At 39.4% G+C, this 13,390-nt stretch overlaps 2 protein-coding genes across 4 annotated transcripts; one reads left to right on the top strand and one right to left on the bottom strand.

The window, feature by feature from the left end:
* Positions 1 to 234: 234 nt before the first annotated feature.
* Positions 235 to 8,417, bottom strand: LOC101171775. Of its 3 annotated transcripts, none has more exons than XM_023964081.1 (7): positions 8,210 to 8,417; positions 4,994 to 5,169; positions 3,966 to 4,082; positions 2,951 to 3,007; positions 2,631 to 2,822; positions 1,502 to 1,618; positions 235 to 478 (listed from the first exon to the last, which is right to left on the bottom strand). In XM_023964081.1, exons 2-7 carry the CDS (start codon positions 5,162 to 5,164, stop codon positions 287 to 289), a joined length of 846 nt encoding a protein of 281 aa, XP_023819849.1. In that variant the 5' UTR covers positions 5,165 to 5,169; positions 8,210 to 8,417; the 3' UTR covers positions 235 to 286. The 3 variants fall into 3 exon arrangements, with proteins under 3 accessions (XP_023819849.1, XP_023819851.1, XP_023819850.1); XM_023964083.1 differs by lacking the exon at positions 235 to 478 and adding an exon at positions 1,001 to 1,369 and having other exon boundaries at positions 8,210 to 8,387; XM_023964082.1 differs by lacking the exon at positions 235 to 478 and adding an exon at positions 1,001 to 1,372 and having other exon boundaries at positions 8,210 to 8,383.
* Positions 8,418 to 8,933: 516 nt separating this feature from the next.
* lamtor2 (late endosomal/lysosomal adaptor, MAPK and MTOR activator 2) lies at positions 8,934 to 13,158 on the top strand. The gene is made up of 4 exons (XM_004078369.4): positions 8,934 to 9,147; positions 9,764 to 9,926; positions 10,877 to 10,966; positions 12,882 to 13,158. The coding sequence occupies exons 1-4, from the start codon at positions 9,080 to 9,082 to the stop codon at positions 12,936 to 12,938; spliced, it is 378 nt and encodes a 125-aa protein (XP_004078417.1). The 5' UTR covers positions 8,934 to 9,079; the 3' UTR covers positions 12,939 to 13,158.
* Positions 13,159 to 13,390: the final 232 nt, after the last annotated feature.

Below are 13,390 nucleotides of genomic sequence, written 5' to 3'. Positions count from 1 at the left end.
TTTGTTTTCCTCGTCTGAGCTGGAATCTGGATCTAAACTGTACGGCTGGATAGATCTGACATTACTCTCCTTTTTTAGTAATATTAGGTTGATGTTGTGATGGTGTCGCTGCCGCCAAAGGCCGCTAGTATCAATATTTATTTTGGTTTATAACATATTAAAAGATAAAATATCATGACTGACTAGGCTCGGCAGACCCAGATGCTGGAACCCGGAAGGATGACAAGAGGTGAGTAGTGGTAAGTAATGGGTTTATTAGTTCAGCTGGTGATGTTGTCTTGATGCGTTAGGGAGGCGACGTGGCTGGAGGGGGTCCGTGGATCCGAGACGAGACGAGGACTGGAAACGTAGCTTGAGGGACCGACTGTGGCTTGAGAGTTGGCGTGGACTCCAACAGCGCTCCACTGAAGGAGGTGAGTGTGGATGGAAATCTGCTCGGCGCGTCCGCTTGACCGTCCACTCGTGGACTAGGATATTCCTGGAACAGGACAAAGAGTCGTGAGGCGAGGTGTAAGAGGTAATCAAACAAGGATCACTAGAGGCTAGAACATGCATGAATTTATGTTAAAGAAACAAGTCCTAAGGGATTAAAGATAAAACTGTGAATTTCCAAATAACCTTATCTACAGAGTGCGTGCCACAGAGTTTGATGCTGAGGAGAGAAGTAACCAAAGATAGATTTGATCCCACCTTTGCATTTTATAGTACTAGGTTTAGGGGTTGTCATCTGGACTTAGATTTTAAAAACTAAGTCCAGATGACAACCCCTAAAACTACTACTATGATGGAATCCACCTGGAAGAACGAGAGTCTTCTTAGACACATTAGCATTTGTGAGGGGCGGATGTCCGCTTGAGCACAGCCTAACCCCAACACCGAAGGCCGGAGGCGGGCTACACCCTGGTCAGGTTTCCTGTAACTGTTGAACTCATTAAAATACTGGACAAAAATCATTTTTATACAAACAAAACCTTGTAGACAAACAGAAAAACAAACAGGATGGCAGTAAGTACAGTTTTATTCAATCCAGCACACGAAACATCAAAGTCATTGCAGTCATTAGAAGAAATGAAAGAATAGCAATTTTAATTTTTCATCTTAAAACTTCCTTTTTTCCAGAAATGTGAGAATAAAGTTATCATTCAAAGTATGTAAAAGTATGCAAAAAGAAATTTGAGCCAAAATTGCATTTACATGCACATATATGTTAAAAATATAGAAATTCCTTCTGAGGGTCTCTTTTTAAACTGCAGTGACAGGGGTTTGCATCTGACTTCATATTTCTGTCCAACACATTTAATCAGATTGAACAGCAGAGATCAGGCTGGTCATGTTCTGTTCCTTCTCAAATCTGTAAAGGAGCAGAAACCTGCTGGAAAAGCAGAGAAGAGGATTTAGATTCTTCCATCAGATCTTCTCAAACACCTCAAGATCTGGGCTTCCTGCTTTCACAATAAAAGCTCCTAAAAAAGTTGTCGTTGGCTCATTTTTTGTGCCTCACCTTGTTTTGTTTGTTGCTCCTCAGAGCTTTGATCCCCAGGATGGCGGCGCTGATGACCACACAGAGCTCCAGGACCGACAACACGATCAGCACCCCGTTCAAGCCCCTCAGGAGGACCTGGACAAATCACAGTAGCCCACAAGATGTCCTAAGAACTTCTGGGGTTTTATGGGTCAAATGAAGGCTAGTTTGCTTTCAATTTCAGGGAAAGTTAGTGGTAGGGGTGCAGCCTTCCAACAACCTCACTCCTGATTGATGAGAGTGGTTGCCCTAGAAATGTTGACTCTGACCAATGACTGATCACTGACCATGTCTTGCTCCAACATGGCAGCATGCGCAGTCAGAAAAATGGGCGACAGAATTGCCTTCATTTGGCCGGAGTAAACCATTTTCTGGGGGTGACGTCACTCGCTCCAGTCCTCATGTACGGTGGATCCTTGCTTTTTTGAGGAAGTTAAGTTTTTTTTAAAACAACCCACTATGAGTAAAATGTGCAAAGTTTCCTCTTTACGTTTTACAATAATAATAGATGTTTTTCTCTTGTTTTTCAACTCTCAAGAACCTTCATAGAAAACTAAATCCAGTATTATAGAATGGATACAAAGATGCGATCGTGATTGAACATTTATGTAAATTTGGCAAACGGTACTCATTGTACACTGGGGACACAGCACGGAGAGGATTGATTGACAAGGTCGGCAGCCAGTCAGGTTGCAGAATAAATCTGCTGTATAAAACAAGAAAAAGAAAAAAAGCATGGAAAGTTGCATTAAAAATAACAGCAAAACAACAAGATGAAGCATGTTATAGCGAGGGACCGCTGTACCTCCTGGTGCTTCAAACGGAGCTCCTGAACTTGCGGTTACAACTATAACCATAAAGCTCAAGAAGGTAAACAAATAATCTGTTTATGAGCTCCATTCATTTACATAACACCTCAGGGTCTATAGAAATAAGGACATCTTTCAAATTTAGGCTTGAGACCTCAGTAAATGTCTTGCTTTAAATTCCTGATGTGGCCCCAGACTCTGTCTCCAGTGCCCCTGGGGTAATTGGAGTTTGACAGCCCGGGTTTAAAGGTAGAAAGGAGGTTAGTAGAAAATGAAAGACGTCCAGCTGCATAACTGACCAGTGTCAGCTGTTGGATCTCGTTACACTTCTCCTGCAGCGGTGTTTGGGTCACTGTGGCAGGGGTTGGGTAGCGATAGTACCCATAGTCGCAGCCCCAGGGTTCCATGGTTGCTATGTAGATGCTGTAGAGAACGATGGCTGTGATGGACAAAGCAACTCCTGCTACGCTCACGATGACGTTAAGGACCACCTGTGAACCCAAAACGGGTTTACACAGTTGAACATGAAACACGGTACTGCTTTAGTGAAGACATGCAGAGCTTTTTTTGCTCCCAATTTGAAAAGAATAAATAACTAAGAAAGTAGAAAACTGCTCACCAAACACCGACTTGGAAACCTCTCCGATAAAATGCACATGAAGCCAAATGCAATGAACTAGAAAAAAAAGGAAAGGTTCATCATGTCCTGTGGTGTTTAAAATGAATATGCTAGCATATTTTCTAATTCTGAATTTATACAAATTTTAAATTATTGTTTTATTTTTTATTTCACCTTCATCACTTCACGGTATCTTTTGGCTTTCATGCATATTTCATTTTTATATGTATCCATTATAATGCATAACTGTTTATAACCATAACTTATTTAGAATTTGAATCAAAATAAAGGATCTGCTTCAAATAAATATTAGCACTTAGCATTGTCATCAATGATCAGTATAATACATAACATACAAGTTATGCATATAACCCTGAGCCCTAGCCATTTTCTGTCATTCTTCATCCTAATTTATAGTCCTTTCAGAAGTCCTGCATCATACGTTTGAGATCAACTGGCTTTAAAAGTGCTATTTAAAATATTCTTCTTGTAAATTTAACAATCTTAGCTTTTTTTTTTGTTTTATTGTTTATAACTCCATTATCAATTAACAAATAATACAGCATTTTATTTTTTATCCTGTACCTCCTTCTTGGCAGTAAAATCAGACTTTTTTAGGTTCTTGTACTTCCTACCTTCTTTAATAGCTAAACTAAAGATTTATTTTATCATAATTTGACCTTTTGAACTTTTTTGTGTCATTAGAGCTGGTTTACAATTTATTCTGGTCATTTATTGATTGATTTAGGATTTGCAGTAATGTTGAGTTTCTTCTCAAATATCTACATGTCTTGTTTTTTTCTTTTGTCTGTCATATTTCATTATCAAATCCATTATTCATCTAATTTTGTCTTTAACTTGCACAATGTTCAGCATCAATTGTTTACAGCGTTGTCACCATAGCAACCACGCATTCTCACGTCAACTCCTTCAGATGAGGAATTAAGTTCTGGGATTTTGCTTTCAGCATTCTTCAGTTCATGAATGAAATCCAGTTGTTATGCAGGTATCTTACCAAAGCTCCCAACCAAATAGGAAACTCTGTCATATTTAGATACCACGCAGTGAGCTGACTCGTGCGGAGGATTAATCCAGGGCCGATGTTAAGGAGCCCAATCATAATCTGCATAGCCTGTAAGAGAGACACAGGAACTCAGTGTTCTGCAAAAACCTCATCGTGTTGTTTGCAGTTTTCTGTCATGGATTTCAAACATCACAAACAAAACATCTAAAATAATAGAAAATATCCAGATTAAGATAAGGTCTTCCTGAAGAATGTGTTATTACTCCAAATTATGAAGGCACAAATATGACTGAAAACTTCACAGTTTTTGTAGGTTTAGCTTCATTAACCAGAACTTTAAATGTCAAATAGGACTCTAGAACAGTTTGTGACAAACTGCAAAACATTCTCCTAAAGTTCAGCCCACTGTTGTTTTTCCACATCCATAGAATCCAAAAGGAACATTGTTAGAACGTTCTAGCACACTGTATGGTCACATGACTTTGCTAAATTCAGTGTTTCCACACATTGGACTGGAATGATGGACTGATCAGTTTCTGCTGACATCACGTGTGTGTTTGTCACAAGAACAGGCAGACAGCTGGATCCAAATGCAGCAGGTTTATTAGCTCAGCTAAAAGTCCACGAAGCTAAATCATGGTCAGGCAGATATGAGATAATCCGAGGAGAGACAGGGTAGTCAGGATCCAGGCGAGAGTCGGGGCAGGCGGCAGGCAAACAGAGTCAGAAACCGGGTCAGGAGACAGAGGATCCGGTCCAACTACAACGCTCGGTAAGGAAGGCAGAGCAGCACAAACGATACTTCTCACTGAGTGAGGCTCAGGGCAGAGCTTAACTATGCTGTGGTTGATGAGTGAATGAGAGTCGGGTGTGTGGCATCCAGGAAGTGTGGTTAGAACTCTGGAGATGGTTCCCACTGGTGACCAGAGAGGGAGACAGAGCTCTGACTTCTGACAGTGTTGTTGGCTGTGATGTCACTTTGTCGTTTTTACATTAGAGTAAAACAAACCAGGACTCACCCCAAGGATGGACAGAGACGCTTTCTTCTTCAGCGGCTGAGACACAGAGCACAACGCCGGGCTGTAGCAAAGACCTTTGAGGATCTGGCAGATGGGGGGGCAGGAACTGCTGGGGTCGGAGTTCAGGGTGATCACTGTGACCCCTTCACCTTTGGTCATCATCACAGACATCCTGTCTGCGGATGTAGGAAAAATATCAATTATGTGAAAAATTGCGATATTTTATTGGTCAGTAACAATGTTTAAAAAACAAATTTTAAGCAAACATTTAGCTCAGCGTCTTACTTTTGTGTTCCACTTTAACCCATTGATTGTATGTGAGAACTGGAATGAGTGAGCGTGACGTCACTCATAGAAAATAGTTCACTTCCTGGCCTGTGCTATCCATGTTGGAGCCAGATGTTGTGAGTTGAGCTGTGATTTGTTCAAATTGAGCGGAGTCAACGTTTCTATGGCAACCACTCTCTGAAATCAGGACTTAGTAATGTTGGGAGGTCACACCTCTACCATTTTAAAGTGGACTACACAAAACATGTCAATCAAACGTTTTAAACGTTCGACATGGGTGCCAGCAGGCTCCCCTTACTTTGCTTGAGGCATCTATAATTTGAATACCTTTAACAATAGAAAATGTATCAAGACAAAAATAGGATTATCAAAGTTTATCAGAAGTCCTTCTGACCAATAGATTGACTGAGAAGTCTAAAGAAGTTTATGGGATTTAGGTTCCAAACACTTCCTGTTTGGAACAACAGGGAGAGGGGTCACTCAATCCAGTTCTCATATACAGTTAACCACTAGTTGGCAGTGCACCACAAAACGCCTCATTTAGCAGCTCTCTAATAAGATCTAATGAGAACCGTCTCATAGTAGATGTTTACTCTTCAGTGAGGCGGCAGATGTTGTTCCACAGCTCAATGATGCTCAGTTTAACCTGAAATAGGCAAATTTGTTTCTTTGATCTTTTAATCTATCATCATCATCATATAGTTCAATAAAGCAGTTTTGGAAATGTGTAGCACTTTATTTTCTTAATCATGCTTACTGGTTAAGGCACCTTTCAGCTTTGTTTTTTTTTTTAATAAAAAATATCCTGTTAACAAACCAAACAATACTGTGTTGAAAAAATATTCCATAATTTATCTAAAGAAAAGCACCATGAATTTGCTTTGGTAAAGCAACTTGTTCGCAGTCTGTGTCACACAGCCACTACGTACATTTTGTGCACAGGTGAAAATTGTTCATATGTGAATATACGTCTTTACATGAAATTTTCACAGATGTACAAATGAACCACAGATGTACAATGGAAGATGTAAGAATAAACCACGCAAAGAACACGTAAATCTACATAGAACATGAATTTACGTAATTTGAACATGATATGTGCGCCGTATACGCAAAGTTAAAGGTTTACATCAACAGTATATGCATGAAACGTCTGTTACACATACGTGGAACGGTCATGGAAAGTCAAAAATGTGTATGCGACTCGCATAAATCTCACACAATTGCTTAAGATTTACTTAATAATTGTGTGTAAAGGCCCGTACACACCGGGACGAATATTCGCCAGGCGTTATTCGCCAGCGTTTTTCGCCATGTTTTTTGTGTTCACACCCAGGCGATTTTCGCTGACAATGAGCCGAGCCAACATGCAATTTCATTCCCTGACGTTAGATGGCGCTTAATGTAAACAGAAATACTCCTGTACACAAGGTGGCGCTGCGCAACTTTATGCTTCTTAAAGTCGCTTTTCACTCAGAAGAAGAGAGCAAGTATTTACGCGATTGTCAGAATCAAACAAAGAAAACATGAATATTTCAAGCACCAGTAGCTCCAACTGGTGCTTGGTTCGGGGATATTTTAGAATGTCCGTCATTATTTCTTCGTGGCAGTGTAGACGCTATTTGGCGTCTATCTTCTTCGCTGGTATGTGTGCTCAGCAAGGCAGTTTTGTGTTTGAGCGCCCCCAAGTTGTGTTTTACTGTCACTTCAGAAGCTCCAGACACGTGTGCAAAAGCGCCATTCTCATTGGTCCAGTAGATTTCGACGCGACGCGTCGAAAAAAAAAAACGAACCCGAGGCGCTTTTTTTTTTTACGCTTTGACGCGTGGCGTTTTTTCGCGTCGGTGTGCACACTCTCATTGGTGCCCTTTGTTTAGTCACGAGGCGTTAAATTCGCCGACGAAATTTGTCCCGGTGTGAACAGGCCTTAAGCTATGTAAACTACGCATAAACTGCAAAATTTCAAAACCGCTCAAAACCAGACTCACGCAAAGAGTCGTTGGCCGAAATCCTCTACAGATCTGTGCCCATTGACAAATGAATGAATTACGTTTATCACATATGTTTCACAAAAGACAGAACTTAAGCAAAATGTGTGACATGGCCTTAACCCTTGTGTTATCTTAGATGACCCCACCCTTACATTGACGTGTTCTCCCTGCCATGACAAAGGTGGATAAAGGTGGAAAGATTTCATGTAATCCATGGACACCAGTGAAGATCACAAATCATTGAAGAAAAAAGGTTCAGAGCACTTCTAGTGGGTCTACATGACCTAACTCTCTGTGTTAAAGTGCCTATGATAGCACAAGGGTTAATGTTCTGATAATGAAATAAAATGTATTTTCTGCCATTTTATAAAGGTGTATTAGTATTCACTCAAAGTTTTGCAAATTCATACTCTTTTTAAAATTGGTGATATTTAGCCTTTCTTGCAGCCACACTGTACATACTGATTAGATTTTTTTTGTAATTTCTTTTCTCCAAAAGACACTTTTATTCGTCATCATCATTTGTCCTTTCAGTTGCAGAGACTAGAATAGAAAAAACTGATTTTTTGACCTTTCATCTAAACTTCAGAGGTGTCAGAATGACCTCAAAGAGTTTTACTATAAATTTAAAGAGTTAACTTTTTTGTCACATATCTAGAAGGAAATGTGTTTATTTCCTTCTGCCAAAATGAGACTACATCCTCTCTGATTTTACACCACGTCTGTAGCTTTCAATGGTTGACGGTATAAACAAAACTGTAAACGGATGCACTTGTGTGACTATAATTTTACCAAAACACATATCAGAGAATACATATTAACCATGCACTCATGTACCATAGCAGTTACAGCATGGAATCAAATCAACTTTTGTTTATACAAATGATTGGTTTGTGTCTTTTTTATAAGTGTGTCCACTCAAACACAACAGATTTACCTCTTAGAACAAAATCCTCTTCTTACAGACAAAAAAAAAACAATAATATCCTCGGCCCGATCACTTTTTCTGATGTCCAAAGGGCAGGAGGGAAACGATTCTGCCAAACACTTTGCGCAAACATGTCCTCCCACCAGGAAGCCAGCAGACAATAAAAACCTCAAAGCAGACTAACCTTTACTGTAAGGAGGAGTGTCAAAAGATTTAAATAACACTTCTTTGGTTGAAGTAGAATAAAAAGTACACTTCTTTGAAGCATAAAATCTTTGAGATAAAAACTCTAAATATGACAAAGGAGATGAATCAAGGAGGTGAAGTTTTCGTCGTTCACTGAAGCAAACTATATTTCCCATGATACATTTCCAAAGAACTGGTCATATTCTAGCAGCTCTAATAGGTGTGAGTGTGAATGGGAGTGTGATTGTGGCCCTGCGACAGACTGGCAATCTGTCCAGGGTGTCCCCTGCCTTCACCCACAAGTGGCCGGGATAGGCTCCAGCAGCCCCGTGACCCAGAAATGGACAAAACGGAGGAAGATGAATGAATGGCCATATTCCAGTTCTCAAAAATGTTTACAGACTACATGGGAAAGTAATTTAAAACAAAAAGATTTGTGAAAAAATCAGGAATAATTAAAAATTTAAAAATAAAGTTTAAAGAAAAACATAATAAATATAAATAGGAAACATGTATTTGGATATAACTGCAATTCCCATGATGCATCTCTAAATGTACCGGAAAAGGAAACAGAAGAAGAATCGAGTCAGCTGACTTTGCTCTGTTATTGAGCAGTTCTCTCTTCTTTTTTAAGCCCCGTGTTTATTCAGTCAGATCATTTTTCTGGGTTTTTTCTCCTGAGAGAGGTCGGCCATGTTGCGACCCAAAGCGCTGACGCAAGTTCTCAGCCAGGCGAACACGAACGGCGTCCAGAGCACCCTGTGAGTACCGCGAGCTAGCAGGCTAACATCCAGCTAGCTAGCAGCGGTTTGTTTGCGTCTAGCTCCTTAGAACTCTTAAAGCTCCCCTGAAACGACACGTTTATATAATTATTACTTCACCAACTTAATACTACTTTTACATTTTCATTATTTATTGCAATAAATACAAATATATTTTTTCAAGATTTGTTTTCCGCTGTTAAATCAAATACAGTTTTACACGAATTTCAAGCAGTTGAATTTTGATTTCAAAATAAGAGTCTTTTTAAAATATATTTGGTTCGTTTTTATTTTTGCTTAGAAAGTCTGTTCAGGGTACAAAATATCATTATCAGGTAGAAAAAAAGCAAAAAAAATCGATTTACATTTAAAAAGTGGTGTGGGAAAATAAGTAATCTGTAATGTTTGATGTAGATCTGTTTGATATAGATCTGTTCATCGTTTTAGCCATTTTGCATCAATCGATCAATTTCTGTCCTGGAGACCTCCTGACAAAATTACTTGGTTTTCATGGTTTGAAAACGGAATGGCGTTTGTCTTAAAACTTTGTCACTGTAACTTTTCATCATTGTGTTGTTTTTGTGTGTAATGAACAACCGTCTCTCTGTGCGAGCAGCCTACTGAACAACGAAGGCTCCCTCCTGGCGTACTCCGGTTACGGCGACACAGACGCTCGAGTGACCGCTGCCATCGCCAGCAACATCTGGGCCGCCTACGACAAGAACGGCCACCAGGCCTTCAACGAGGACAAACTCAAGTTCATCCTCATGGACTGCATGGTGGGAACTTTCTCCTTGTTTTCCTTCAGCCCTTTTGTTGAAGTTAGATTCTATGAATGCCCCAACATCTCTGAAGGGGTCTGCAATTTGAGGCATCACAGCTGTTTTTTTTCCCCCTCCATTGTGACTTTAAAGAAAAAATGTGTATTATTTAAATAAAATAATGTGTTTGTAGTTTTGCTTTAGCATGCATACATGGTGGCACCTGTTCAGTCTGGTCTGTTTCAAACGGGACCAAATGGCTCTTTTAATGTTGTACAAAATATGAATAATGGGACTTGAGCAAACCTTCAGATATGGAAGGAGCTGGCTCTTGATACCAATAGCACCACAGGAAGACACCAAACACACACTCCTTGTACTCCTTGCCCATTTTTTTTTGCCCCGCTCTACAGTTTTGTAAACATTGCTCAAGTCAAACGTGTCAACGTCCTGCATCATTTTTCTCATGATACATAAATAATCTTCGCTCATGCAAACAACCAGATGATTTTCTTATTTCTAACTTCCAGCTCTGAGGCAAAATGTTTAACTTAATTCCCGAAAATCAGCGAATCCACACAGTAAAACCCCCACTCTGCCTTAGGAGGAGGGGCTTTGTGGAGAGTCTTGCTCTGTAGATGGAGGGGAAACCTGCTGCATTTGGTCGCATAAAAAAAGCTGAGATCCATTCTTTCAAACCTGTGATTCAGTTCGATTTGCGCCTCATCGCCCCTTATTCAGTAATAATTCATGTCTGCACATTAGCTGAGAGCTGCTGAACTGAGTGAAGGTCAGGCTTACATAAATACTGTCGTAAATCTGAGCATCGCAAACTAACAGCAAAGCAGTGTTCTGTGAGAAATCCATCTGACTTAGTGGATTTATGATTGGAAGTTACAACCTGTAAAGAAAAGTGACTTTTAGTCTTTGGACTCGACCAATAAAAAGGCTTTTTTTTTTTTTCTCAGGAAGGGAGAGTGGCCATAACGCATGTGGCTAACCTGCTGCTTTGCATGTACGCCAAAGAGACGGTGGGCTTCGGGATGCTGAAAGCAAAGGTGAGGGCGCTGCTTCCTCACATGGGTCTTCATCAGCTGTGGTTCCTCAACGAGTCCCGATTCCTGACCCCACAAGTTCAGTTCAACCAAGGACATTTATTCACTCGTTTATTCATTCACTCTCCTCTATGTAGTTTAGTGGAAGTGAAGCATATTTCAGATCAAATTCCGATTCCAAGTTATTGGATTTGGAGTTGCTGCCGATACCGAGTTCCGATCTGTTACTGTCGTAGCACATCCAAAAAAAAATGACAAACTTAATAAACAGATCAACATTTTCCAAATTTTTAAAATTTTATTAAGCTTCTTTTAGCATTTTACACGTAAACAGAGCACTTCTGGGAAGTATCTTCAACAATCAAGGAAAAGTAATGCAATTATCAAATAGAAAAAATAGTTAACTATAAACTAGTACAAACTTGTTAATAGTTAACTAGTCAAAATAGGTTAATTAGCCCTATGAGAAAGTTTGGTGACTGTAGCCTTAACATCTTCAGAACTGTTGAACATTTTTGATCAGATGTGATTCATTTCCCTGTTATAATATCAAATAATCAATTTCCAAATTCATCGTTGTAGCATAATTATGATGAGTATTTGTGACTTTCAACAGAACCATTGACTAATCGTTAGTATTTTTATTATTATTATTATTATTATTATTATTATTATGTATTTATTTATCTTGGTCTATTTTTCCCAGAACTTGCACTTTGTAGGCGGTCCCTTATCAGCCCACCATCAGTTTCATTCTCTTGAAAAGAATGAAAAAAAGAGCAATTTTTATTTATTTACTATTTACAGTCTTTGTAAGTCGTTGGTAAGTTAAGATGAGCCAATATAGACACTTGCTGTCAGTATAAAATGTTTGATATACCGTACTTATTGTGTCAGGAAGTCTGAATCTGTGAACAACTGGTTAACTTTCCCGAACTGTGTTTGTGCGCCTCCTGGTGGCGTATTCCTGCTCCGCTTTACGACAATAAAACGTCCTGATCCATTCAGGAAGTGCCGACTTCTAGTAGAGTATTTATCTGTAATGTTAAAAATATATATATAACGGTAATTTCATTTTGATTTGACTTATTGGTTTATTTCAAGCCTTAATTGAATTAATAATAATAATAGATTGGATTTATCTGTGCTTTTCCAGACACTCAAAGCGCTTCAAATGTGTCCATTATTCATTCACTCTTCATTCATAGTTGGTTCGCGCCTACGGTCCCTCGGACCATCACTGGGATCATTCATGCACATTCATGCTGGTAGCGTTAAGGGTCTTACCCAAGGGCCCTCACTCACTGGTGTTTACTGCTCACCAATTCAATTGCTTGCTTGTTAATTCCCAGCTCTGTGAAGCGAACCCTGGTTTCCTGCATGTCAGTCCTAAAATATCTCTGATTTATCAAGGTCATCACAGAAAGAATGAAATGCATTGATTAAACAAAGACGCATTTAGGTCACGTTTGATTGATTACATATAGTGATAATTAACTACAGTCAAGTAGAACTTGATTTATTCTTTAAAGGGGCAGGAAGGAGCAGATTTATATAAACCCACCCTTACTGAGTTTTTTTTTTATATTTTTCATAATCCAGTTTATCCTAATAATGATAATAGAAACATTACAATCCCTGATTGACATCACTTTTTCAAACACCTGCAGAAGAACAATCAGAGAAGAGGAAAAGAGCAATGAAAAAATGACAGATTGAGGGAAAAGCTTTCTTTTTAAAAGCTTTTAAACTTTATCTTTAGTCTTTGAAGAGGCCATATTCCCCAGATTAACCTTGGCTCTCATGCACAATGATCTGTGCAGCTCTCAAAGTCGGGTTGGAAATACGAACACCCGCCGGGATGAGCTTCTGGTTCCCCACCTGAACCCGCCTTCTGTGACCGTGTGTGTGCTTGCAGGCGGAGGCGCTGGTGCAATACCTGGAGGAGCCGCTGACTCAGGTGGCGGCATCGTAGTGAAGAGTGCTTGATCTGAGGCCTTTGCGGACTTCTGTAACTTTCTGCTTTTCATCTGTGTGGGTGTGAGTCTCTCCAAAATGTCCTCCATTCTGCCCCCTGCTGCTCAGAAACGGATCATTTTGGATTCTGGCAGAACTTTGGAAAATCGTGCTTTTCTGCATTTACAATTATCATGCTTTTATTTTGAAGGTTAATAAAAATGTTGGTTTAAAAGTTGGACGTGTTTCCTGTTATCTTTAAACCAGATTTTAAAAAGCTAAAAGTCAAGAAATACTTTTTAAAAACATCTCTTTGCTCTTTGAAGGAAGAATTGATGGATTTTTATTTTCCAGATGAGAAACAATAAACATGTTTGTTTCATTTCATGATTCAGTCTTTTCACTTGAATCATGGAAAATCCAGCTGCAGCTTTAGAGGACAGGTGTAACAAAACAGGTGAGCATGAAAAA

The sequence above is a fragment of the Oryzias latipes genome, chromosome 16, assembly GCF_002234675.1.
Source record: "Oryzias latipes chromosome 16, ASM223467v1".
NCBI lineage: Eukaryota > Metazoa > Chordata > Actinopteri > Beloniformes > Adrianichthyidae > Oryzias > Oryzias latipes.
This window is presented reverse-complemented; position numbering and strand designations above follow the sequence as displayed.